The sequence below is a fragment of the Phoenix dactylifera genome, unplaced genomic scaffold (genome assembly GCF_009389715.1).
Source record: "Phoenix dactylifera cultivar Barhee BC4 unplaced genomic scaffold, palm_55x_up_171113_PBpolish2nd_filt_p 000568F, whole genome shotgun sequence".
NCBI classification, from domain to species: domain Eukaryota; kingdom Viridiplantae; phylum Streptophyta; class Magnoliopsida; order Arecales; family Arecaceae; genus Phoenix; species Phoenix dactylifera.
In genome coordinates this window covers 158,953-184,590 of record NW_024067972.1, presented here as the reverse complement: position 1 = coordinate 184,590, position 25,638 = coordinate 158,953, and the positions used below count along the sequence as shown (strand labels likewise).

The window sequence follows — 25,638 nt, the reverse complement described above, 5'->3', positions numbered from 1 at the left end:
TTCTTCCACAAGTGTCCACCACTGGATCATCTATTGGTTGCTTTGAGATCTATGTAGGCACATGTATAATAATGTTCGGATCACTTTAAAATAGATCATATTCTTTGCAAAATCTTTTTGATGCATATTTAAATTACTTTATAAAAATCTTTTTTACCGTATGCTACAAATCATACAGCACTGCATTCCAATTTGAAATGAGCAGTTCAATACTCATGCCATAATGTGTGTCAACGGTCTCCAACATCTTGAACTTGTGTGGGAGGGTAACCTTGGAAACCATGCATACATCGTTAATGAATAAGCTAAATACGTGTATCATTAGATATCTGTCCATTGTTATTAACTACACAACCATCTAGACAAAGGAGGAAGTATTTGGATGTAGATAAGTCGGAACAAAATCTTTTCAACCATTTAATCTATTTATTAAGCCAAGCATTAATTTTCAGATCCGAATTAATAGAAATACAGCCCACAATGCATTGACAATAAGCATAGCTGTATAAGCTCGCAATTTAATAAGGTCACCATCAGCTCCCGTAACAATGTCCCAATAAGGATGCTTACCAATTTGATGAAAAGCTTGTGGCTTCGGGTTCGCAGTTTAGCTGAGTTTTTTGCAAGCAGAACAGAATGTCTTACCTAGGTAAGATTTCTTGAAAGGGCTCTTTCTCACAATCAATCTCCTGTGTCCCTTCGCATCGACAAGGTAACCGTGGACAACAATGGGTTTAGAATAGAACGAACACTCTCGAGAACTTGGTCTAGCGGCAAGTGATGAGATGTTTGCCCTCCCTCCTTTCTAGCCCCATTTGAAAAAAGTGAGCTTCCCCTATTTCTTTTGTAGGAATCAGGTAGCAATGCTCATTCACAAATAGCTTCCGCAACTGCGTCGGAGAGATCAATGGAAACTCATAAAAGCAGACGGTATTGTTCATACGATCGCCGGAAAAGTCAGTTCTCACGCCGGCTATTCAAAAAATAAAGAAAGACTCTTTCATAAACTTCTTTTTTTGGAGTATAATAGTTCTTATACGCTTGTACAGAGGAGTCTACAACAATGTCGGAGATATAGTAAATTTAGCAGGCTTAGTAAGGGCTGACGATTCTGCTAATTCAAAAAAGGAAGAGGCCGCCTTCGAAGAAAGCGATGAAATCGAAAAAAAAAAATCGATTGTCATTCTTATTCCTATTTGGGCGAGAAGCACTAATTCAGTCTATTGGGCCTAGAGGAGCTTTTGCATGGTTCCAACAAAGGGAACCCAAGAACCATATTCTTCTCCAATCTGAGTTTTGCTCAAATCTCGAATAAATTTAAGGACATATTCGAAGAAATTCTGACCGTTGGTCGATAAGACTGTTCTTCTATTATGTTACATCCGTTGATTACAAAATCCCTAAGAGTAAATATAGAGAATTGCATGAATCCAGATTTCCTTAGTGCGCCTACAAAGCCTAAATATTTATGTCTTTGGTTTTCTTTCATCAACGAACAGATCTCAATGCAATACAAAGATTTGAAAGGGATAAGCAAATAGGAGTAAAATTTATGATCATATTGATAATAGATAGTAATCTATTTGTCACTGAATTGATAAAATGTTTATAACTATGGTACAGATTGTTCATAAATGAAGCTGTGAGAATAACTCCTATTGTATAAAAATTTTGAGTCAGAATAGCTGTGGTGCAAATGACATCCCATGACATATATCTTGGAATGAATAGGGAAAGCAAAATGTGCAACCAGATAAGCATTTGAACACGAAAAAGACGGCAAGTGAGGATCATGACTCTCCCACTGCTGACAGGAAGGACTGGAGCCCAAATACTAGGAAAAGTACCCCACTGGAGAGTGCAACCTACAACCAGATTAATACAGCATCAATGTCTATATCATTTTTTTAAAGAAGTGTTTAGGGTAAAAACTAAAAGGGTAATCCCTTACCATCTTCTCAGATATTTGGGATGCCAAGCTCTTTCCGCCAAGAACAGCTGCTGTAGTACACAATGCCTGTCCCCTGCACCCAAATATAATAACCAAGAAAAACAGTAGCATTCAGCTAAAATAAATAACATTATAATAAAAGGGACATTCATAAAGAAGACATGAGGTTCGGGTCATACATGATGCCCCCAAGAACCACACCAAATGGGTTTTCATCAGCGGCCAAACCAATTGTAGCAATCTGAGAGGAAAGACAGAGCTAATTATAATGGCCAGTACTTTAATACAATTAGAAACCCATGGGATTTAAAGAAATTATTTATCCACAGATTACCTGACTCTTATCACCCCACTCACCAAAGAAAGTAATGGAAAATGCCTGCAGCGATGGATAAGAACAGCATATTAAAACTGTGCATCATATAACAACATTGCATCTATATTTTTTATCTTGTACCAGTGACCTTACAACCATACCTTCAGAAATATGGGTGAGAAGAACTGTGTCAGAAATGGTCTCTGCTGTTTCTTTAAATCATTATCCCCCTATTTATGAAGAATGAATAAAGTAATTAGTTAATGGCTGACAAACTATACAACATGAAAATGCCATTATCACCTGATATGATTTATAGTTAAATTTTCATGTCATTCAGAAGAGATGGAAGTATATAATAGGAAGATACAGTGCACAGGGCATCTAGCTAGTAAATACCTAGGGTTCAAGGTTTATAATCCTACGAACAGTACTGGAGAGGAAGTTATCAATCATCTCGCTGGTATATTCTGTAAATATTGAAGACCAAATAATCCTTGCTCAAACACCCATAATCAGTCTAAAGTTTCATATAACTATGAACAAAACAGCCTTTTAAGGTTTCCTGCCAGAATTTGATTTTAGCAAACAATACAGCAAATCCCTGATCTGGTACAGGATCTGATTCTTTTGTCACGATATTACATTTCGAACCATTGAATGGACTGACTCAATAACACTGGATAACAAGAAGATTATCAAGTATTGTCATTCCTTTTTGGTTCAACAACATACAAATACATAACAGTGATTGCCCAGAGCTAATATCCATATGCATCACAAAGAATTACACAATTAGTAGACTCCAACATCCAATGTTAAAATTTGCCTGGGTGCATGAGCACACACTTGATCAAAGAAAGCAAACATTGATGGAACCTTTGGACAGTCCTAACATGCAGACATGCTTCGAATACCAATGTGGCTCATTATTTAAAAATGCATATTCTGACTTAATAATTTGCATATTCATATGTTCCTGCAAAGCATGCATGTTCTGACTTTAATTTGTAACTATGCATATGTTCTCACAAGCAGAAAATTCCATAAACTTCAGTCAATTTATGAAGTGCTATTTAACTTTGAAAAAAATAATTTAGTTCAAATAAGCCTACATTAGCCGTACTGATGTTCCTAACAAAGGCAATTTTCCGGGGAGATCCCAAAGCAGGTGCAGCATCCTAAGCGAAGGATTTCTGCTACTGCACTGCAGCCACTATGACTAACATAGCCATCCTTACCTCATTTCAATCTTCCCTTCCAGAAGTGCATGTCAGTCACTATATGCCACTCTTAGAGGAAATTAGTGTTGAAAAGGGAAAAATCTGAAGACACTTATCAAGATAAGGTAAGTCACTACTGATGAAATTTTGTTTATGGAGTTGGTAAATGATTTCGAAGCCAGAGAAAAAAACCTTTGGTGCTTGGAACCCCAATATTAATAAGGCTAATTAAGCTTTTGTAAACTCCGGACACTTCCCTCGAGTAATTTAATTACATTTAATACATATCATATACCAACACTACCATAGTATGAATCAAGCTAGTGCCAAATGGATCCACCAATGGTGCAAGAAGCATAAAGAGGCCGTGGTGCAAGCCGAGGCCTTTAGACGGGTCAGAATGGGCACCAAGTCCATCCCTGACCAAATGGATGAAGTGCAAACACCAAAAGAATGCCGATTGCATTGAACTGGGTCTGACAGCTCAAATTGGCCATACAACACATCTGACAGCTTAATCATGTTTTCCTGTTGGTGAGAACAATGAAAAATTAGAATGACATCAGCAAGATAGTGTGGATCAAAGTTTAAATCCTGCCGTGTACACCAAATAAATCCAGCAGAACCATCTAGTCAAGTCCTAACTAATGGCCAGTTCTTGCTACTAGATGCCTAGAACTGCCATTAGCTCATGGATTTGATGAATACAAACTTTATTTGCTTCCAATTCATAGTTTCATTAGTTTGAGCCGTTCTTTGGAGACATTAAATCTTAGGTGCCCAATGCCCCAAAAAATACCCCATCTATGTACTAAATTCTACACATTAATTGATAAAGTCCACATTTTGAGTTTACGCACTTGTTTCCTCTCTCCATGGGGTATAATTGCATTAGTATATTGCAGGGACATTCATTGGAAGACATCTAGCAGCCAAAGGAAACTGCAGAAAGCTACAGTAGATTGCGGATTTTAAAGCAAGCTTTGGTGATGTGGATTTACTACTAGGTAAATACCCTTTACCTTTACAACAATATTTTACCTCCCGCTTCAATTTTAAGCATGTTAAAACTCATAAACCCTAGAAACACGACACCTACCCAGTTCAAGTTGAGGACATGGTTATCTGCTTCTTGCAGTTAGAAGCTAGGCTTGTCACTCCAATAGGCAACCACATCTTGTGTTAGATAGCTAATTATCACAAATCTGCTATTGCAATGCACCTTGACCATGTGTAGTGCCATGATGTCCAGGTGGTGTCAGCACCAGATAAACATTTGTTACAACTCAATGCGCTTGATACATTGATATGTGGTCCAAATACTTGCGTATATGTCACAGATAATGTTGGAGGTCATCAGGTTTCTGGTCAAGTAATCTTGGGTCAATTCAACCACCAGCTCGCTAGTCAGTTAAGCGAAATAAAACCTCCTTTGTCCCTCTAGTATCCTAAGCAAGTGGGAGAAACAGAACCTATGAATCAAGCAAACAAGATCTAAAACTATAAACTTTTTATTAGACAGGATAAATTTTAATTATTGTCAGAATACATTCATTTATTTTGTATTCTAGCCATATCCATATCCTGACATTTCAAAATTTGTCATATTGTCAAAACCATACCATGTCCCATTTGTATCTTAAATCATCTTCATGCTTCCTCCGTTATAATATACTCTAGAGAACTTCCACAATTTTCTTATAAGATGGTTATCTGTTATCCATGAACTTCACATGTATGATTATGCCCTAACTGATTACTTATGTTAAGACTTTACCCATTTCAGAAGTCTTCAATAAAGCAGCTTGCATTATCTGGTATCGTTGCTAATTTCTTTATTTCTACCCTTTATTTAAGTATAGAAGAGCTTTTAGAAAAGTAACTTCATAAACCATGGGTCTAACCTCTTCCTTGCCTCTACATGACCTTTTATTCGTTTCCCCTTCAAAAGCTCATAAATAAGATCGAAAGAATCATTACGAATTTTTTATCAGGTGACTTGAAGGCATTCAAAAGCATCAAATGGTGGAGTAACTTGTTCTTTCCTGATTCTGAAGATGGTGGTGGACTTAAAAGGTTAGTTAATGCTATAACTTTTCATAGCATCAAAGTATGGGAGAAGAAGAGATTGAATGAATCCTCATGTACCAAGATTCTTCTCTCTTAATATTGTGAAAAAGTCTTATGCTCACCTTGTTGGCCAATCATCTTAGTTGTTTGCTCGCTTGGAGAAGGTTGATACTAGTTAAAGATCATCCAAGAATAGCATCGGCTAGTTAGTAGGTGAGGGATAATTAAATTTCTGGTGGGATATTGGAGATGACTCAAACTTGCAGGTTGTAGGCTTGAAGCTCGATGACTGTTTGATGACACAGGCCATCTTAAGTAGGAAATTGTCTTGCTTAGTCCTTCACTTGACTTAATTCATCTCATCAATAGTATGAGTACTTTTATCAATTCTAATAAGACTATTCGTGTGTGCTAAGATCATAAGATGTTTTACTCTCAAATCAGCTGGCAATCTATTTGAGAAAGAAGATTTGGAGAGGCTAATCTAAGAAGTGTTTGGACCAAGCATCCTGTTAAAACTCTCACTATGTGGCATCTTCAGAAATTCAGATTACCAGTCGATGGCTCTTGGAACTCCCATGGAATTCATTTGGCTTCTAAACATATTTGTTTCCCTGAGGGCACTGAAAATCCACCAATCTTCCCTGATCGTGAATTGGCATGCCTTTATTAGGATCAAATTCTCTAATCTTTTTGGTACCCAGAAGCTCAATAAATTGGACATTATTCAAATTCTAAATATTTGACGTCCCCATTCAAGTTAAGAAGACCAAGATACAGCTATTAAAAAATTCCTTCTTTGCATTACATGCTAGAAATCTGTGTGAAAGAAATAGAATATTTGAAAACTCAAAAAAGTCAGACATTGGTTATAAATTATAAATGCCTTTAACATTTGGGTTTGAGATATTTTTATTGCCTTCCAGGTTAAAGGTGCCCCTACAAATGATTTTGATAGGTTAGTGCTTTCTGAATCTGGTGTCTCTAATCTCAAGCCTAGAAAAGTTGAAGGCACTTTGAACTAAGTGAATCAAATGACCTCCTCATTTTGTACAATGGAACTGTGATGATGCATCCAAAGGCAAGCCTGGTACCTGAAACTGGTGATGTTACATGGGATGACCAGGGCAGATTTCTTTTGGGTTTTAATTACTTCTATAAGTTTGTTACGTTTGCTAAAATGAGAGAACTTCTTGATGGAATGAAACTTTGCACCCCAAAAGGTTTCTTTTCTAACATTGTAGAATCTGATTCTCAAATATTGGTTGAAATTAAACAATATTCTCATATTCCTCGGAAGCTGTGCTACCTTGTTCAGAAATTCAGAATGCCGGCTGATTCCATATATGTTGTGGTTCAGCAATTATTTAGAGATACAATTTGGTTGCGGATCATAGAGCAAATCTTGTTTGTGATACTCAAAAGTATTTTTTTTCAACTCTTTCAGTTCACTTCCAGCTGGTACAAAAGGTTCTCTAACATTGGATCAGATGGGTCATTGGTAGCCTGACTCAGTTTTTTGTAAGATTTACTGTTTTTAGCCACTAGACTTTCTTTTCTTTCATTTCATGTCATTTTTCTTCCCTTATAATTCCCTTTTATATGCAAATAAACTGGAAGGATACATGCCAAATTCCACCTTAGACAAAAGGGTGACTTCCCCAAGTAAAGGGTTGCTGGACCAATATGCTTCTTAACCCTTAAATTTTCTAGTTGAACTTCTTTGCACATAAATAGAATCTTAATTGTTTGCTAATTTGCATGGCATACTTGGATGTGAATTTGAATCAAAATCTGTAAAAATTTTTGAAGTTTACTCATAGTTTAATTTGCTTAGATTAAGGACCCATCTACATCTCATTCTGATAAATGTCCTTAACACATTATCAAAAAATGGTTTTCTTCCAGCCTTCTTGGTTGGCCCATTACAGTGTCTTTGTTCTATTACCCCATTCGACCTTCTCAAGACTCTTTTGTGAAGAAATCTGAATATTTGTCCTAAAAGGTTTGCAATAGATGCAATTTCTAAGTTTCCATAATTATTCTACCTAGGGATGCAACTCGAGCAGGTCAGCTCATGTTGAAGGCTCGACCTTAACCCAGCCCTACTTTTATATCTCTAAACCTGACCTAACTTCAGGTTGGGCTAATTTCTGTTTGGGTCAGTATTGTGCCAAGGTAGATCAGTTCAAGTTGTGTTCCCTTTGTGTTTGTATGTACATATGCATACATAACTACATATGTACATATACATAAGGTAATGTTGGCTCCTCCCAGCTGGATCTGAGGCTTGATCTGGCCAGCTCCCCAGCCGCACAATGGTGCGTTCATCTCCATGTGCCAACGCTCGCACCCCCCCCCCCCTTCCTCTTTTGGCTATCCATTGTGAAAAAAGGGAAAATCATCAAATCAAGTGAGAGGTGCATGCTCTCTCTCTTCATGGTACCCGATAAGGTTCAAGTTGGATTGAATCTTAACCCCAACTCAACCAAACCCAGGGTCTGAATTGTCTTGAACTTAAGCCCTATCCACTTTCTTAAAACATTAACCTAGCCCAACCCAAGAACATGATTGGGTTGGTTATTTTCTAGTTGAAAACAACTCAAGTTGCAGCTCTAATTTTACAAAGATCTAAACCAGTTCCTAGCGGTTAGTCTCCAAACATTCACAATTGACAGTTTTTATGTAACCCATTTTTATGCCAACCAGAGTCTCACAAAGATTTGGTTTTACCAAAGCCCTCACAAGATACTATAGACATCATCCGACAAGCTCTTCAACCACCAAATAATATAAATGAAGAGAAAAACCAAATCCTACATCAGTAAAGATATAAATGGACATTTTGTGTTAATATCTCACCATAATAATATGCACACTGTGAGAACCTAGATAAACAAGAACGTAAGAAAATTATACAGATATCTCCTGGCATAAAATGTCTTTAAAAGCAAAAATTTTGCATCAAGTAGGTTTTACACATATATTATTCTTCTAAACAGGAATTTAGAAGGCTTATTTTTGGCCCAGTTGCTTTTTCATCTCTCACCTACTCCACATTATCAAATCACACTATACAAGCTTAACCCAAAAGCCATTTCATGACACTCTCATTCTCATTTCCTCACATACAATCTATCTAGCAAGCTCCTTTCAAATGAAACCTTTGCAAATCCTCTAACCAGTCAACCACCAAAACAAATTGTATAAGAGTATGAAATGGCTTAGAGGATCTATTTCGACGGACAGGAAAACAGTACACTCTCTCTAATACATCAAATATTGAATGTAACTTGCTAATTGATTTAAAACTTGCTCTGCATTTATATACAGAGAAACTCTAAACAACAAGTTGACTAGAGCAAATTAGAGACATTGGGTGATCACGGATGCATTAGAACTAAATGTTTGTTAATATGATTGGAAAAGAAAATAAGTTATCGCTGTTTACATTTAAACGAAGTGCTTTCCACTGCTGAAGAGTTACTTATCTTTATGAAGACCAGGAAGAGCAAGATATCTTCAGTCGACGGAAAGTAAGTTGATATGAGAAATAAAGATAAATAGAGACCAGTTTACACTTGCCAACTGACCTTAGAACCTCCTTTGGTGCCACCTGTGCCAGCTTTCCAGTCAGCATCCTAATTAAATAGAATTAAATAGCCATTTAACAAAACATAGAAAGAATGTGGTACATAGAATTAAATAAACCAATGGACTCCAGAGATGATTTTCACCAACCAGTTTTGCCTCTACTTCCTTCAGCTCTTCAGCTTCCCTGATGGGTAAATGTTAAGTATAGAAATAAGTGATGAAACCTGATTTGAATGAGAAAAAAATAATAAATATTTTAAAAGGAGAAAGAGCAGATAAGCATACCCATCTTCTGTAAATCCTTCCCATAAAGACCAAAATCCAAATATAAAGAACAGCACAGTTGTTACATGGTGCGTCCATTTGCGAGAAATCTGCGCATTTCAACTCTGTTTTATTCAAAATCTATACATAGTACAGAGTATTTGGAAACAGAGAAGCTAAACCAAAATGCAAATATTGTTATTTCAATTCATTTTTTTCTAATAAGAAACCACGAACAAGAAAATAATTTTCAGAAAAGAATTTATATAACTGCTCAAACCAGAAGAGAATTTCAAGTAGCACATTGTTCGAAGACCAACAAAAGAAAAGACCTATTAGCTCCTTAGGTATTGATCCCAGTGATAGAAAAAACCTATTAGCTCCTTAGTAGTGCATAAGTATAAACATTGAAGTTTCATTCCCATAATCGAGCTGAAACAGTGGTTTGAAATGGTATTTACATATTCAGTCCTCATCACCCTATTTAAGAGAAAACCAGCTCTATATCAATTAAAAACATACAAAGTTGTATTGATAGTTATAGACTATAAGGATTATGATTGAAATTCTTGAATAAGCACTCCAAAATCTACAGCTCTGCACTCAGTTGGATATTTAATTAGTTAAATTGAACATTTTGGTCATCCATCTTAACAAAGAGCAATTTACGTAATAATTTCTTACATTAATATAGCAACAATTGTTAGATATTGTGGCCTTATAGATTAAGTAGGCCATAGATTTCTTGTTTTCAAAATCTGTTTTTCCTTGTGCAAATTCACTTGATCGGATAATTACAGAGTGGAAGTGGGAGTTGCTCATTATTGGTTGTTTGATTCAAGGGATTCTAAAGTAGATGGATGACAGCATAGATGGAGCATAATTTTGTCTGTGTACACTGCCTGATAAACTCATCTATGGATGGAGCATTGTTATTTATTTATTTAATTACTTGATAAAAGGGTCCCACCTTTGGCAGCCTTCATTTGGGAGAACATATTAACTCAAATTGAAGTGGGGTTCATTATACAAAATTTTTGTCCTTTGGATGCAATAATTTGGAGACTGAGATCTGAAAACATTAAGGCATGTGTGCATCAAATTAGATGAAAAATTTTGGAGACTAAGATATGGTGCTTTTCTTACCAAACCTTTGCTTCCTACTAATGTTTGGATAAATAAAATTTATAAGCTGTTAAGGTTTGAGTATTTGTCAAATATTTGAAACTTGTTATTTTGACATAATCTGAAAATTCTGGGATTTGCTCTTGAGCTGGAAAGTTTATCTTCTTAGTTTGATGGAATTTGAATTCTATATATTTTTGGTGAAATCAAATGGAGAGTATTTCCTTATTTACATATAATATCTTAAGTCAAAAGTATTCATATAAATGAAATTTGTTATATTCTTTCTAAGTCACAGTCTTAAGTCTCAACTAACATACACCTATCTCCAACTTTTAAAAATAATTGGAAAGGAAAAAAGGGTCAACCACCATTTAGGCTAGACCCTAAAGACACCTGTTAAATCAAAATATGTTGAAATGAAGATTTAATATAGCTCAACATCATGTGACACCAAGTTATTCACTCAATACTTGGTACCAAACCAGTAACTAGCCTGGCATGGCAAGTGCTAGTCAACATAGATCATTAGCGATCCTTGTCTAAGGTTAGAGATCAAGATCAGCCATAATATATAAGCTTCTAGAAGTATTATTAGGATAAGAGTTTGGCAAATTATCATTGGTGTGTGTACACAACACCTACGATGCATTTTTAAGTATAGTCATATAAGCCCCTAATAACTTTAGTGACGATTTAAATGTTACATATGATGTAATTTTGCAAACATAGTAACAAGATGTCTGTTTCTAAAGCAATTTATTTAACAGTATGCTATCCTCTTGTTAAAAGGAAATCAGCTCTTGGATGATTTATGATCTTACAAAGATTGGTTACAAAGTGTAGTTACTTGTCTAAACCATACATATGTCCCAGTATAAAGACATTAAAATTTGTCTGTGTTAAAATGCTTAAATTAAGTAGTATAATTTAACCACCAGTTGCAAATTCTTTTACAAATTTACCTTTGCCTACTTGTCGTTGTGTCCAGCGTTAGCACAAATACAACATGTTACATGATGCTTTGATCCTTGTGAATTAGCAAAAGTGTCTAAGACTCCATTATGCACCCACTAGCTGTCTGTGTATTAAGGAAGATGCCATAACATACTCCCTCTCAAAAGTATACCTACACCCTGGTTGTACTCCTCCACAAATGCTCGTTAGCATCTTCAGGTCTTTAATCCCAAAGGAACAATGGATATGAGCTACAGACTACAGGGCTACCTTTTCATAATTCTTTTTTTGGCTTTCTGCTGCTTTTTTCGCGGATAATAGAAGCACAGCCGACTCATCAGCCTAAGTATAAAAAATGGAACATAACCAAGAGTGAGAGCACTTGTCTATGAGAATGATGATTCCCCATGGAAATGTATCCCATGTTTCTTCTGATAAAAAAAACATCTCAACGAAAAAAAAATAAAGCATTGTATATAAATGACTATTTCGAATGTAAAGGCTCTTTCTGGGTTGATCCATAGACCAGATAAATGATGTTCTAAAGCTCATTCAGTAGATTCCGAAGTAGCATGTGCAGCTGTTAATCATTTATCATGCATCGTATGACCTCACTCACTAATATCCCAGAAGCACATTTATCTCTATATTTCCATTAATCAAGAACAACCTTCAGTCCTAACTTCCATCTCATTGTTCCAAATACTATTACACAGTTATGAAGAAAGCAATAGCCTAATGCTTCTAATTCAAAGTTTACTATGAAGAATCTTGAGATTCGGCAAACCATTTTTCATATTCTTGCACCATTTTCACCGTCATTCTTCAAATACTAACATCCATGAGTTCATTTACAAAGGAAAGCAACAGCATTTATCAAAACAAATCTGATTCTTCAGTTCGTTGCACCGTAGTAGCTAACAATTTTTAATCATTAGAAACACCTCTATCGAATAAGAAGGTATCCTTATCACATGTGCCTTGGTGAAGGTATGATCAAACAATTTATTTTGAGGACTTTTAATGATTGTGCTTTGAGGTTTTTAATTCCAAAATCATGAAATTTACTTCTCTACTTTTTTTCCCAAGTCTAGAGTTTTCGAGTGTTCGTTTGTTGAAAGGCAAAATATAATAGAACAAAAAATATAAGAAGAATAGAAAATATTATGAACTTGAAAAGTTTTACTCTGAATAGAATTTTTTTCAACATTTCCAAACATCAATCAGCATAAAATCATAACATTTAATTCCTTGAAAAAGCAAATTTTGATATATGAGTACATTAATTTTAAAAAAAAAAGCTAGTAATCTCATGAAATTGGAATACACATGTTTTTCAGATAAAGCATCAGTATATATGGATAACCTAGCCATCATTCAGACAGTTATGCTCCATAAAGTCTCTACTGACATTCAGATTCCTGATGCCAAATGACTGGGCCAAATTTCATCGAAGCAGGTAATATAATTGCATGAAATTCATAAAATTTCCAATGTGTAAACTTATGCATAAATCTTTTATCTCTTAGATCAATTACTACTCATTTTCCACAATAGTTACTGGATATAGGTAGATGTAGCCTATCATGTCTGCTTAAGTAAAAAATAACTAACAGAAGCAACACTGGAGTACGAAGAAAACATTTAACAAAAATATTAATATAGAGTTTTTAGTAAAGTTCGTCGTCTCGGTACCAGACCATGTACCAATGTCACACTAGCACAGTGTCGGTATGGTAAGGTATGAAATTTTTTGGTGCACCGAGTATCCGTATGCCACCCATATCGGGTACGGGTACCAAACCGGTACGGTACGCCCCGTATCGCCCTATTCAAGCTGGTACCATATACCTTGATTTTCAATATAATTTATAAGATGTTTCATGGCATAAGGCCTCTATATTGCTATAGATACCTATAACTCCAAAACCGGTACTAATTTCTAGAAACATCACAGAAGATAAACAAAATACAATAACTTCAAAACTCATGAAAAGTCAATATGATAAGTTCAAAAACAAAGAGATAATACTTTCTCAATCATAAAAAGCATATAGCATACCAGATTTGGTGCAGCCCAACCAAGCAAGACAGATAGGATGGTCATCACCTACAATCCAACTCCATATATATGTGAAAACAGATGAAATTATGGCTAAGGTAAAGCAACAGCTTTAATATAAAAGTAAAGGTCAAGGAAGAGAACTCACAATTAATGCTATTAAACAACCTGCTAAGACAAGCCTCCTTGGATGACGCATTGCCAAGATCTTAAGAAGAGCAATCATATGTCAGGTGAAACAAAAATAATGTTCAGGCTATCATAGGAAAAATAGATTGCATCTTTCCAAATTCTTACAGGTATGACCACCACACAATTCTTGCATAGTACATTTTAGCAACAACTAGTAGCATTTGACGGTGGTACAGTGTCCACTGCCACTGTTCTAACAAGAAGCTATAGTAGAAGCTTGACAACCCAGATCTTGGTAAAACAAATAAAAGGAATTTAATATTTCAAGTAAGGCACACAGATCATTTCCTACTTCAAACTTCAGAACTACAATTTCATGCCTAGGCAGCAAGATGTTAGGGGCAAGAGAGTGAAGTTGAAGTTTGAACCCTTATGTATTTATAGATCCACAGAAGTAACATAACCATCAAAATCATCCAAAAAAATGGAAAAAAAAAATATATAGGGGTTTCCTACTTATGCATCATGGTTCATGACATAATCAACTCCTCAATAACATGAAAAACAGTTTTTTATGATCCACAGTTTAAAAATACCAAAAGCAACTAAAAGTAGTCATCATGTGTTTTATGATGTGTAGATTATGATGAACAGTTCAGGATGACCCATCATATATTATGGCGCTAGGATATAACTACATGCTAAGGAGAGAGTTGAACTATGGTAGGATCCGGTGCAAACTTTCTTAGTGTAAACATATATGATAGGCCATCTAAGTTGAACAGAGAACAGCATTAACCATGACCCACAAAATTTAAACTGCCAACAATACAAAAATCAATTGGAGGTTTTATAACCCTGCATCAGGTGATTGATAATATGGACCACAACAATAGAGCTAGGGTGCTAAGATGCATGATGTGTATTATAATCAAGATTCGAGAATATATTCCAATAAGCATGACAAAAATTATTGAGGTAAGCTTCTAAGCTTGTATCTTGCATGCTTGCATGTGTGTGTCTGTGTGTCTAGACTCTAGAAGAAGTTTTGATCAACAGGACCTAATATATGAATGTTGGTTTATTATGGTCTTTTTCCTGGAGCTCAATGTACTTACAAACAACATGAGATATATGCCTCTGAAACCAAAGCCACTTCTAAACCCAGAACCCCCCCACACCCACCCCCCCCCCCCCCAACACACACACACACACACCACACCCCCGAAAAAAAAATAAAAAAAAACATTATCTATATATTTTTGTTTACCTAATTTTGTTAAGACAAAAATAATCTTACATGTTCCTTCTGACAAGATAGCAATTGAATCACACGTGCGTAATAAACGGGGCGGTCTCTTGTGTTTTGGCCGCCACATCAATCAGTATAACTTCATAGGAAATCACTGTATCCAAGGGTTGGCCTACCTTAATCTATCTACCACAACAACAGGAGACTGGAAACTAGGAATCAAGGTGCTTCAGGACCTTGCTTTTAAAACTCAGTTTGATTCAGGCAAAAAAAAAGAAGCGAAAAAAAAAAAATTTCAGAGTGCTGGTAGAGCGATTTCAAACTCTAAATCTGACATAATCCGATCTTCACCAGACACAGTTCTAATCTTCACTAATACATCCGAACAAGGAAGTGTGCATTTTTCTCATTCAATTTTAACAAAAAAAAAAAGAAAAGAAAAGATAGATTTACCGCAGCTGCAAAGAATGTCTTGTCTCCAATCTCCGATAGCACGGTCATCGCAAGCGACTTAGTAAAGCCCTGATCTCAACCAAAAAAAAATCATGGATAAAACACAAATCGAAACAAGGAAGAACCAAATCGAGGCTCACTTTTCACCGTTCGAACAAATCACCTCGATTAGAGACAGCCCCATGTTTCCGTAGTGGATGGCCGCGATGAATTCAACGGCCGCGGAAAGACACGAGCGTCTCAAAATAGAGAGGGCAAGAGGGAGGCAAAAGAGAGAAGGCCGTCCCGCTTCTTGTACCCAAACAAAAGAAGAAAAAAAAAAAAAAAGACCGTCACGCTAATAGGACCGGAATCGGTACTCAGATTCCACCTCCAGCCATTCTTTGTCCACTGTACGCGGGCCCCACAAATTAGGTTGGAGAGAGGGGGACTATGGGTGTGTTTGTAATGGGTGTGCTTAATTTTGTTTTTCTTTTTCTTGGTCGCTGACTTTTAGGGTAGGCCGTAGGCATACGATGGATCAAAACGAAAAGGGCAAAAAAAAAAAAAGGGCAGAGGAGTAAAGTTCTCCAACGTTTTGGGCTGTGTGATGCGTGAGACCGAGGGTAGTTCTAAATACACCCCCCCGATTGCTCAGGACACCCCCCCCCCCCCCCCCCCCCCCCAAAAACCAAAAAAAAAATACCCAAACTAACCTTTAGTATAATTACCATATTGCCCTTGAAATTTTCTCAGTACACCCCCCTTCCTCCTCCTCCGTCTCCTCCTCCGTTTCGTTTTGAAAAGGAAAAAAAAAACCACCCCTCAAACCCCCCTTAAACCCCTCGATCCATTTACATCGTTTAGGCGATCTTTGAAGGAGATTTAAGCCCCATTCGAAGCATGGACAAGCAACTAGTGATTTGGGACGAAGAATCGGCCGCAAAGGTACGTGTTCCACCTTGTTTCGAAAGTTTTTTTTTTTCACGGTTCGTGCTCCGTTCGGCACTGGATCGCCGAACAAAAGGCTTCTGTTCGGCTGCATAGTGCCGAACAGAAGCCTTCTGTTCGGCAACGCTCTACCGAACAGAAGGCTTCTGTTCGGCTGCACAGTGCCGAACATAAGGCTTCTGTCCGGCACACTGAAGCCGAACAGAAGGCTTCTGTTCGGCACTCTGCAGCCGAACAGAAGCCTTCTCGTGCCAAATCGCGTGCCGTGCTGAATTTTGTGCCGAACAGATCCTCTGATTCATTAATTCTTGGTGATAAATTATTTTATATGTAGGGCTATGCTACAACCGAATCGAGTATAATTGGATCAGAATTTGTACTGGATTACACAAGCGAATTTACAACTTACGAGGTATTATAATATATTGTGCAATTTTGTATTAGTTTAGCGAGCTATTTTTACAACTGTGTACTTACATAAATTGTTTAATGTATAGATCTTCAAGAGTAGAGAGGACTTGTGTAATTGGTGTCGTGAAGCTGGGAGGCGAAATGGTTTTGTTGTTGTAATCAAATCATCCGATGCAGGTACCATTTCTAAGAAACCCAGAATTACGTTAGGTTGTGAGAGGGGTGGGACGTACCAAACCACAAAAGAAAAGCGAATAAAGACTGCCTGTGGGACAAAGAAGTGTGGATGCCCTTTTGCATTAAGAGGAAAGAAATTGGATACTGCGGATGATTGGATATTACTGGTCGTATGTGGAGTGCACAATCATCCCGCTGCAGAGAATCTGGAGGGGCACTCATATGCAGGGAGATTATCTGAGCAGGAGACGGAATTGTTAGTGGATATGTCGAAGAGTTTGGTTCGTCCAAAGGACATATTATCCACATTGAAGGAAAGAGATGCCCTCAATGTTACGACTATCAAGACTATCTACAATGTACGTCAACGGTTTAAGGTTGCAGAGAAAGCCGGGAGGTCTGAAATGCAACATCTATTAGGTAAATTATCAGAGGCTAAATATATTGAGTGGCATAGGAATTGTACTAATACGGATGTTGTGCATGACTTATTTTGGGCACACCCTGGCAGCATTGATTTGTTCCGTGCATTTCCCCGTGTGTTGATAATGGATTGCACGTACAAGACGAATAGGTATCGTCTTCCGCTCTTAGAGATTGTGGGGGTGACATCTACTGACATGACATTTTCAGTTGCTTTTGTATACTTAAATTCTGAGGGGGAAGAAAGCTATACTTGGGCATTAGAGAGATTGCGCAGTGTCATAGCTGATGATGTTTTGCCTGAGTTGATTGTTACAGATAGAGACTTGGCTTTGATGAATGCAATTCATAGAGTATTTCCTACTGCTAGACATTTATTATGTAGATGGCATATTAGTAGGAATGTTTTGGCCAAGTGCAAAAAAATTTTCGAATTGAAGGAGAAATGGGATAAATTTATTATGAGTTGGAATGTACTAGTGCTGTCCTCCACGGAAGACGAGTATAATGATCGCTGGAGTGCACTGCAGAGAGAGTTCGGTACCTATCCAGATGCACTACAGTATGTGTCAGATACTTGGCTGAGCAAATACAAGGAAAGATTTGTTGCGGCGTGGACTGATACATGCAGGCACTACGGAAATGTGACGACAAATAGGTATCACAAATAAAGACTCATTTAATTTTAATTTGCCTCAATTCTTATATCTAACTTTCATTTGTTTACTAGGGTCGAGAGTGCACATGCAAAGCTCAAAAAGCAGCTTGGATCAAGCCAAGGAAGTTTCGAGTCATCTTGGACTAGAATACATGGATTGATTGAGTTGCAGCACAGCTCCGTTAAAGCCTCATTGGAGAAGAGTTTATTGGTAGTGCAGCACAACTTCAAGCCAGCTGAATTCAAAGAGTTGCGAGGTTTCATATCTATAAGTGCGTTAAATCATGTCCTCGCCCAATCGAAACGAGCCAATTCAGTTGGATTTGATGATTCAAATTGTGGGTGTGCTATTCGACGCACACATGGTATACCATGTGCTCACCAGATTGCGCGGTACAGGGTGGAAGGTCGGCCCATTCCTCTCGACTGCATAGATCCTCATTGGAGGAAACTTGATATTCTGCCTACCCCCCCCCCCGTGCAGCCAATTCAGTTGAGTTGTGATGCAGAGTTAGATTTGATTGCGCTACGATTCAAGAAGTTAGATGGGGCTTCTCAATTGCAGATGATCAAGAAGTTACGAGAGATTGCAAGTCCAGATAGTACACCTCTTTTAGAGCCTGCAAAACGGAAGACCGGTTCACGTGGGCGCGCTTCACTGAAGGTTGATACGTCTACTCGACGTGACCCGTCTGCGTTTGAGTTGGTTCTATCTGGACAGGATAGTTATTCACCTGGTGTTGAGAAAGTTACCATCCGCAATCCATCTACTCAGATTCAAAAGAGACGGCCCAAGCAAAAGGTAAGTACCAAATATTTATTTCCTTACAATAGGTATCACAACGTCTACGGGACGGTCCGTGCCGTGCCGGTATGTCATGTGCCGATACGGGACATGTCGGGACGTGCCGTGCCGAGATGTGCCGATACGGGACATGTCGGGACGTGCCGTGCCGAGATGTGCCGATACGGGATGTGCCGTGCCGAGATGTGCCGATACGGGATGTGCCGTGCCGAGATGTGCCGATACGGGACATGTTCTGCCATTGTTACATATTTTCTATCATTTGATATTATTTGCAGGTTTTTCGTACTAGAGCCCAGTCACATACGCCCATTATCTATATTGATGCTATTCCTTCTGCCTTGAGACCATACATCCAGCATATCAAGGATGTAAAAGCTGATGGGAATTGCGGATTTAGGGCAATAGCTGACTTACTGGGATTTGGAGAAGATGACTGGGTGCGTGTTAGGAAGGATTTATTGCAAGAGTTGCAATGTCATTCGGACCACTATCGCACATTATATGGTGTGGAAGGGACGATTGCTGAGATCACTCATGCATTATCATATTATGATGATTGTCCACCATATGACAGATGGATGACTATGCCGGACATGGGTCATCTTATAGCATCCTGCTATAATGTTGTCCTATACCATCTCTCGTTGCAACAATGTCTGACCTTCCTACCTCTCCGTTCTGTGCCAGTACCTCTTCTATCCCGCAAAGATATCGCTATCGGATTCGTAAATGGAAATCATTTTGTTGAGGTACTACGTTCACAACACTTGCGAATATTTAATTTTGCTTATTTAATTTTGCTTATTTATAATTTTGTAGCTATTAATATTTTCTTATTTCTAATTTTGAAGGTGTTCTTGTTGCCGGGACATCCCGTTCCGCCAGTAGCGACCAACTGGCGAAAATATCATCTTCCTTGTGCTACCGGATGGGAAAATTCATATGAAGCACGGATTCAACAGTTCAAAGAGAGCATCTCACCTAATGTTATAATTAGCGAGACAGTAGAGTTAGATTGATTATTTATATATGTACAATTTTTGAAAGTTGTAAATTTTTTTGGCCTCTTAGAGTCATGTACTGTGAAACTCCATCATCAATATAAATCAAAAAATATCTGTCTTCGCATTGTTAGATTGATTGTTATGTGCACTGTTATATTTGTGTAAAATAGAACGGGCCAGGCTTTACAAAGATTACACGTAAATGTACCAAAAATATATATTTTTCATTAATATCAAAGGCTTTACAAAGATTACAAAGGCTCCATCATCAATCCCTATGACGCCATCGTCGACGCGTGTACTGCTGTACGTCCGAATGAGAGGGTCCTGGATCCGAATGAGAGGGTGCTGTACTCGGGCCAGGCTCATCACCCAGAAGTACCTGATGCATCTGAGAAATAGCATCATATAGGTGCCCGGCACCTAGTGACGTAGCCTCTGAGGGACCCATCCGTACAATGTCGGTACTGATACCGAGTGCAGCTGCATTACGCCGCCGGTGCATGTCAGCATCATCATGACCTCCCCTAGCTCCAGAATGAGTACTCGAGCGCAGATGAGGAGGCTGAACTGCAACGTGCGTGATACGGAGATACCACTCCATGTATCCCGGTACGCTGTCTGATGGCCGGGTAACTGGGTGGCTCCTGCTCGCCTGGCTCAGCACGTGGTCCTCCCACCGCTCCCAAAGCTGATCCATATAGGAGTAATGTATCCGGTACGAGCCTGCTGTGGAACCTCTGTTGGCTCGCGTAGGGGCTAGTGGCGCTCGAGGGATGGTCTGAATACGACCAAACTGTCTAAGAACCCTTTCTGGATGATAGGGTTCTACGATATCAAGGCACTTGATGGAGCCACTAAAAAATGCGACGGGTATATATGGGCGATCTCCCCGAAGCCGATGATGGGGATCCCAAATAACCTGTAAAACAAAAGGTCCATTTCAGTTTAATACTATATCGCATATTAAAAGTACTGACAAACACAAGCAAATGGTAATATGATACGTACCTCATCGATGCTCAAAAGGTCCAATGACTCACGTAGAACCACTAAATGGTCCATCGTGGTACGGGATGGAGTACCGGGCATCCAGCGGTGCACGCGGGGACTGGCATCAGTATACTCGAGCGACGGGTGAGGACTGAGTGCTGGAAAATGCTCATAAATCCATGCCTGCAGAAGCGTCATATAACCACTGATCTGTCTCACTGATGACCTCGACGCAATCCCCAACTGCCGATACAAATATGCTAAGGCAGCTGTACCCCAGGCATATGTGCTCACCCTATCCAGATCCCGCAGTAAACACAGATACGCTATAGGCACCCTGGTCCCACTCTTATCAGCAAAGAGTGTGCAGCCTAACAAAAATAACAAATAGGCTCGTGCTGCACACTCTATCCTCTGCTGCCTGTCTCTATCAGATACAGAGTGAAACTGAGTCCTCAGCCACTCCATCCTCACAGACTGACCGCGCGATGACAGTACCTCCTGACGCGCGTCTCCAGCTGACACCCCCAACAACTCCACAAGTAGCTCCTCAGCATCCCGATCACTCATCCTCTCAGGAGAAACTGATACTGAGGAACCTGCGACAGGAATCCCTAAAATGGCGGATACATCATCCAACGTGATAGTGATCTCGCCAAATGGTATATGGAAGGTGTTCGTCTCGGGCTGCCATCTCTCTACGAAGCCCGAAATCAGAATCTTATCGATGAATCGATAAGAGCACTGTACTAACTCTACGAGGCCCGACTGCCTCAATAGTGCTCTGAACCTGGTATTTGGTTGGTTTGAAGACCACCACTTCCATTCACCAACCTTGGCAGTATGGTTCATGCACTTTAGTGGAGCTCGTTCCTGTAATATAAATGTATAATTACTACTACTTTATAAAACATCAATAAACAAAATATAATGCTATAACAAATAAACAATACCTGTTGCCTCCAGATGGAAGCTGCTATATGCGTCCTGAAACTGATCAGGACGGACTCATCCTCTGGACCTCCTGGACATGGTCCAACGGACTCATCGTCTTCGCCCCTAGCGGGCATATCATCATGCTCTGACTCAGGAGAGTCCGATGGCATATGAGCAGGCTCGGGAGAAGCAATCCTAGCACGACGTCTCCTAGCTGACGCCGTAGGTCTAACTCTGGCGGGACGGGGATCCATGTCTGAAAATATAGAAATTCAATGTTAGGCTATATCAAAGAAAATAATTCAATTGCATACATAAATGTTCGGCACAAAATTCAGCACGGCACGCGATTTGGCAACAGAAGCCTTCTGTTCGGCTGCACAGAGCCGAACAGAAGGCTTCTGTTCGGCTGCTCAGAGCCGGACAGAACCATTCTGTTCGGCACTGTGCAGCCGAACAGAAGGCTTCTGTTCGGCACCGTGCAGCCGAACAGAAGGCTTCTGTTCGGTTGAGTGTTGCCGAACAGAGGGCTTCTGTTCGGCACTGTTCAGCCGAACAGAAGGGTTCTGTTCGGCGATCCAGTGCCGAACGGAGCACTGGAGGCGGGGGGGCGGGGAGCTACCTCGACGTGGTCGTAGAGGCGCCGGCGAGGTGCTCGTTGCTCGGGAGATGGCCGGGGAGGTGGTTCCGGGAGAATGCCGGCGACGAGAGGGAGAAGGGGAGAATGCCGGCGACGAGAGGGAGAAGGGGGAACGGGGGGGTTTTGGGCGAGGGAGAAGGGGGAGACGGAGGGGGTTTGGCCGCCGGCGAGGTGCTTGAGGTGCTTGAGGCGAAGTTTTTTGGGCGGAAGGGAGAAGCCGGCTGGAGTGGAGTTTTGGAGGGGAAGAGCGGGGTTTTGGGGGGGGGGTTTGGGGGGTGTAGAGAGCAATTTAGGTGAGGGGGTGGGGAGGGTGAAGGGTAATTTAGGATTTTTTAATTTTTTAGGGGTGTCCTTAGCAAATGGGGGGGGTGTAGAGAGTATTTAATTTTTTTTTTAATTTTTGGGGGGTGTCCTGAGCAATCGGGGGGGGGGGGGTGTATTTAGAACTACCCTGAGACCGACGGCAATGGATGGGATACGTGTTACATGCTTGGTTTCTTTGGACTTGCGGGCCCAGAGAGCCACGTAATAGCATCACCAGATCTCGCCACCTTGGATGCTCGCATCATCGGTCCCCACCAAGTGGAGAAACGGCCACGGGCAGCAGAACCGGTGGACCAATCTCAGCCCTACGCTGCATCGTTCATCTAATGACCCGTACACATCATCAATCACAACGGCTCATTTCTGTGGATCTCGTTCGTCAAACATACATCGTGATACACTATTTTACAAATAAATAATCATAATCGGTGACGTACACGGCCACATGCTGCACGCATGCAGCATAGGGAATAATTTCTTCCACATCAATCACCGTCGGAAAGGGATGGTGGTCTTGTCTCAATAACTATTTGAGGTAAAGAGTAACCGGCCCTGTCATATCCCCGCATATCATGCACGGACGGCCAATACAGGCCTAACGCGAATTCAGTGAATAAGATTTTTTTTTTAATAATAAAAAAATTTAATAAGTATAAAATATTTAAAAAAATGATATGAAAATAAATAGTTGCCAAGTAAAATATTTAAAAAAAATGATATGAAAATAGATAGCTAGTACAATATTTCAACGAAGATGGATAAGAAATTTTTATAATTTAATATAATTCTTAAATGGAAGCACGAAAAAATAATTACTCTAAAAGAAGGGCTAAATAGCCGGCCCTGTCGTATCCCTGCATGTGATATTGTGATGCATGTGGGAGCAATGGATCATCCACTTCTTGCTTTGAGTTATGTGTAGAGCTTTGAGATCCGTGCGTTGAACGATTCAACTTGGATTGGCACAAAGGAAGGTGATCCACGGAGGAGACATATTGTAAAAAAATAATTTTTTTACAAAAATACCCTTTAACAATTAAAATTTATATAAATATTTTTTTATTATTTATTTTTTATCCTCATAAAATACTATTTTTGCATAAATTCTTCTAATATAACGGTTCTTTTAACATCATTAATAAAAGCTATATTTATTTTAATTAAAAATAAAACAAATTTTGAAATTATTTTTTTCTTCTATTGCGATCATTTTATAAATGTTTCTTTTAGCCCATCTATCTATTAAAAATATTTTAGTCATTCTAGTTTGAAACTGTTAATTTTTTAACGATGTTAGATGGCGTGGATACATATGCAAAAATAAGAATAAAAAATAGAATAACAAAATTAAATATTTTATAGAGGTATAGATATAAATATTAATTTTAGAAGAATATTCATGCAAAATTTGATATTTAGAAGAATATTTATATTTAAAAATTCTATGAAAAGTCTTATGTACTCTGGATGTACCTCATAAGTCGGACTACTCACGGTGGCTCAGGTCGGGCTTTTGGTGAAAATAGGGGTAAAATGGGTATTAGAGCCCTGGCAGAAGCCTCAATTACGTGGTATATTTCATGATTAGGGAAAGCTCTTTCACCTAGTAGGGCGTGGGAACTTGTGTGACACATGAAAATAGATGCCATGCATGCATGAAGGATGGATGTATTAGAATTTATTGATCGATCGATTATGCCAAACTTAGTCGGTCTTACCAAACTTCACCATTAATTGTGCCTGTTGCTGGAAATTGGACCCGGGGGCAATCTTCGGTCGAGGAGAGGGAGCGACTGTTAGTCCTCACGGTGGGGCGGCGGTCTGTCGGCGGGCGGCGTCCTCCGTCCGGGGCGGTCGGAGAGAAGGAACAGCAGGTCCTCGCAGCGGGGCGGCGATCCGTTGGCTGGCGGCGTCCTCCGTCCGGGTGCCTGCACACGAACCGGTGGCCGGGTTCTCCGGCGCCGGCCCTCCGACGCTCAAGTCAGGGAGGGGGTAAATAGTGGGGAGAAGGAGATAAACAGTGATTTTTGGGTGTATGAATGTTCCAATCCCCTCTTGAGAGACCAAGGCTCCCTTTTATATGCGGGGGTCGGTTTACCTGTGATGTAACAGGGCGAGGCCGTAGTACGGCTTGGCATGTTGTTCAGGTTGGCGCTCGGTCAGGCGAATCATTGCGCTGATGTCGGCGGTATGGCCGAGATCAGAGACTTATCATAGTCGACTAGACCCTGCTGGGTCGATTTGCCGTGGAGAGCTGGGGATCCGTAGATGTCAGGAGCCATGCGCATTTTTTGTGGAGTAAGTCGGAGATCCGCATTTATTATGGAGTAAGCCGGAGATCCGCATTTATTGTTGAGTGTGCCGGAAGATTACAGCGGCCATGCGCAATAAATGCCGGAGGGGTGTTAGAGTACGGTCCTCGGACATCGGGGTTTCTCTTAGGTCGGAGGTTTCGGGGTCGGTCGTCTTGTGGCCGAGCGTTCCGAGGTCGGACGCTGACTTCGGCTGTCCGGGGTCGGAGGTTGTACGGCTTCTTAGGGGCATTTATGTCATTTGGGGGGAAACTTTATTCTCCCCAACACTACCCCCCGACTTCCGAGTTCGAGCGGCTTGTGGGGCTCGGACGTGGGAAGTAAAGTCTGTCACTAAGGTTGGGGGGAAGGTCTCGCCCGCCCCCTTGTGCTTTCCGGAGCTTTCATGGTGAGATATGCGCCCTTTGGCGTCTCGAGGCTGCTTTATTCGGTGAGCTAATGGTGGAGCTCGTATCATCATGCTTCTTGAATCGCCAGGATCATTTTACGGCGAATTAATGATGGGGGACCTCGAGCTCGTCGAGGCGGTGTCTCGATTCCGTAATCGACGTTTCTGGCTCATTAATGAGTGTGCCGTTACGGGGTTTGAAACGGACACGCGGCGCGACCCGAGCTCGGACGCT

General features: G+C 39.8%; 1 protein-coding gene across 1 annotated transcript; it reads right to left on the bottom strand.

Annotated features, from left to right (window-relative positions):
* Window positions 1–1,538: 1,538 nt before the first annotated feature.
* Window positions 1,539–15,717, bottom strand: LOC103719931 (GDT1-like protein 5). Its single transcript, XM_008809421.3, has 12 exons — window positions 15,563–15,717; window positions 15,400–15,468; window positions 13,711–13,770; window positions 13,563–13,610; window positions 9,440–9,528; window positions 9,302–9,338; window positions 9,154–9,201; window positions 2,429–2,497; window positions 2,286–2,330; window positions 2,131–2,192; window positions 1,952–2,024; window positions 1,539–1,865 (listed from the first exon to the last, which is right to left on the bottom strand). Exons 1-12 carry the CDS (start codon window positions 15,581–15,583, stop codon window positions 1,791–1,793), a joined length of 696 nt encoding a protein of 231 aa, XP_008807643.2. The 5' UTR covers window positions 15,584–15,717; the 3' UTR covers window positions 1,539–1,790.
* Between the last annotated feature and the right edge of the window lie 9,921 nt (window positions 15,718–25,638).

Bases quoted from the DNA above. Each gene is read 5' to 3' on its own strand.
- LOC103719931 (XM_008809421.3), bottom strand. From the start codon at position 15,583: ATGGGGCTGTCTCTAATCGAG. The intron at 15,469-15,562 runs GTGATTTGTTCG...GGTTGAGATCAG, and splicing joins TGGGGCTGTCTCTAATCGAG to GGCTTTACTAAGTCGCTTGC. The intron at 9,339-9,439 runs GTATGCTTATCT...TTTACCCATCAG, and splicing joins GAAGGATTTACAGAAGATGG to GGAAGCTGAAGAGCTGAAGG.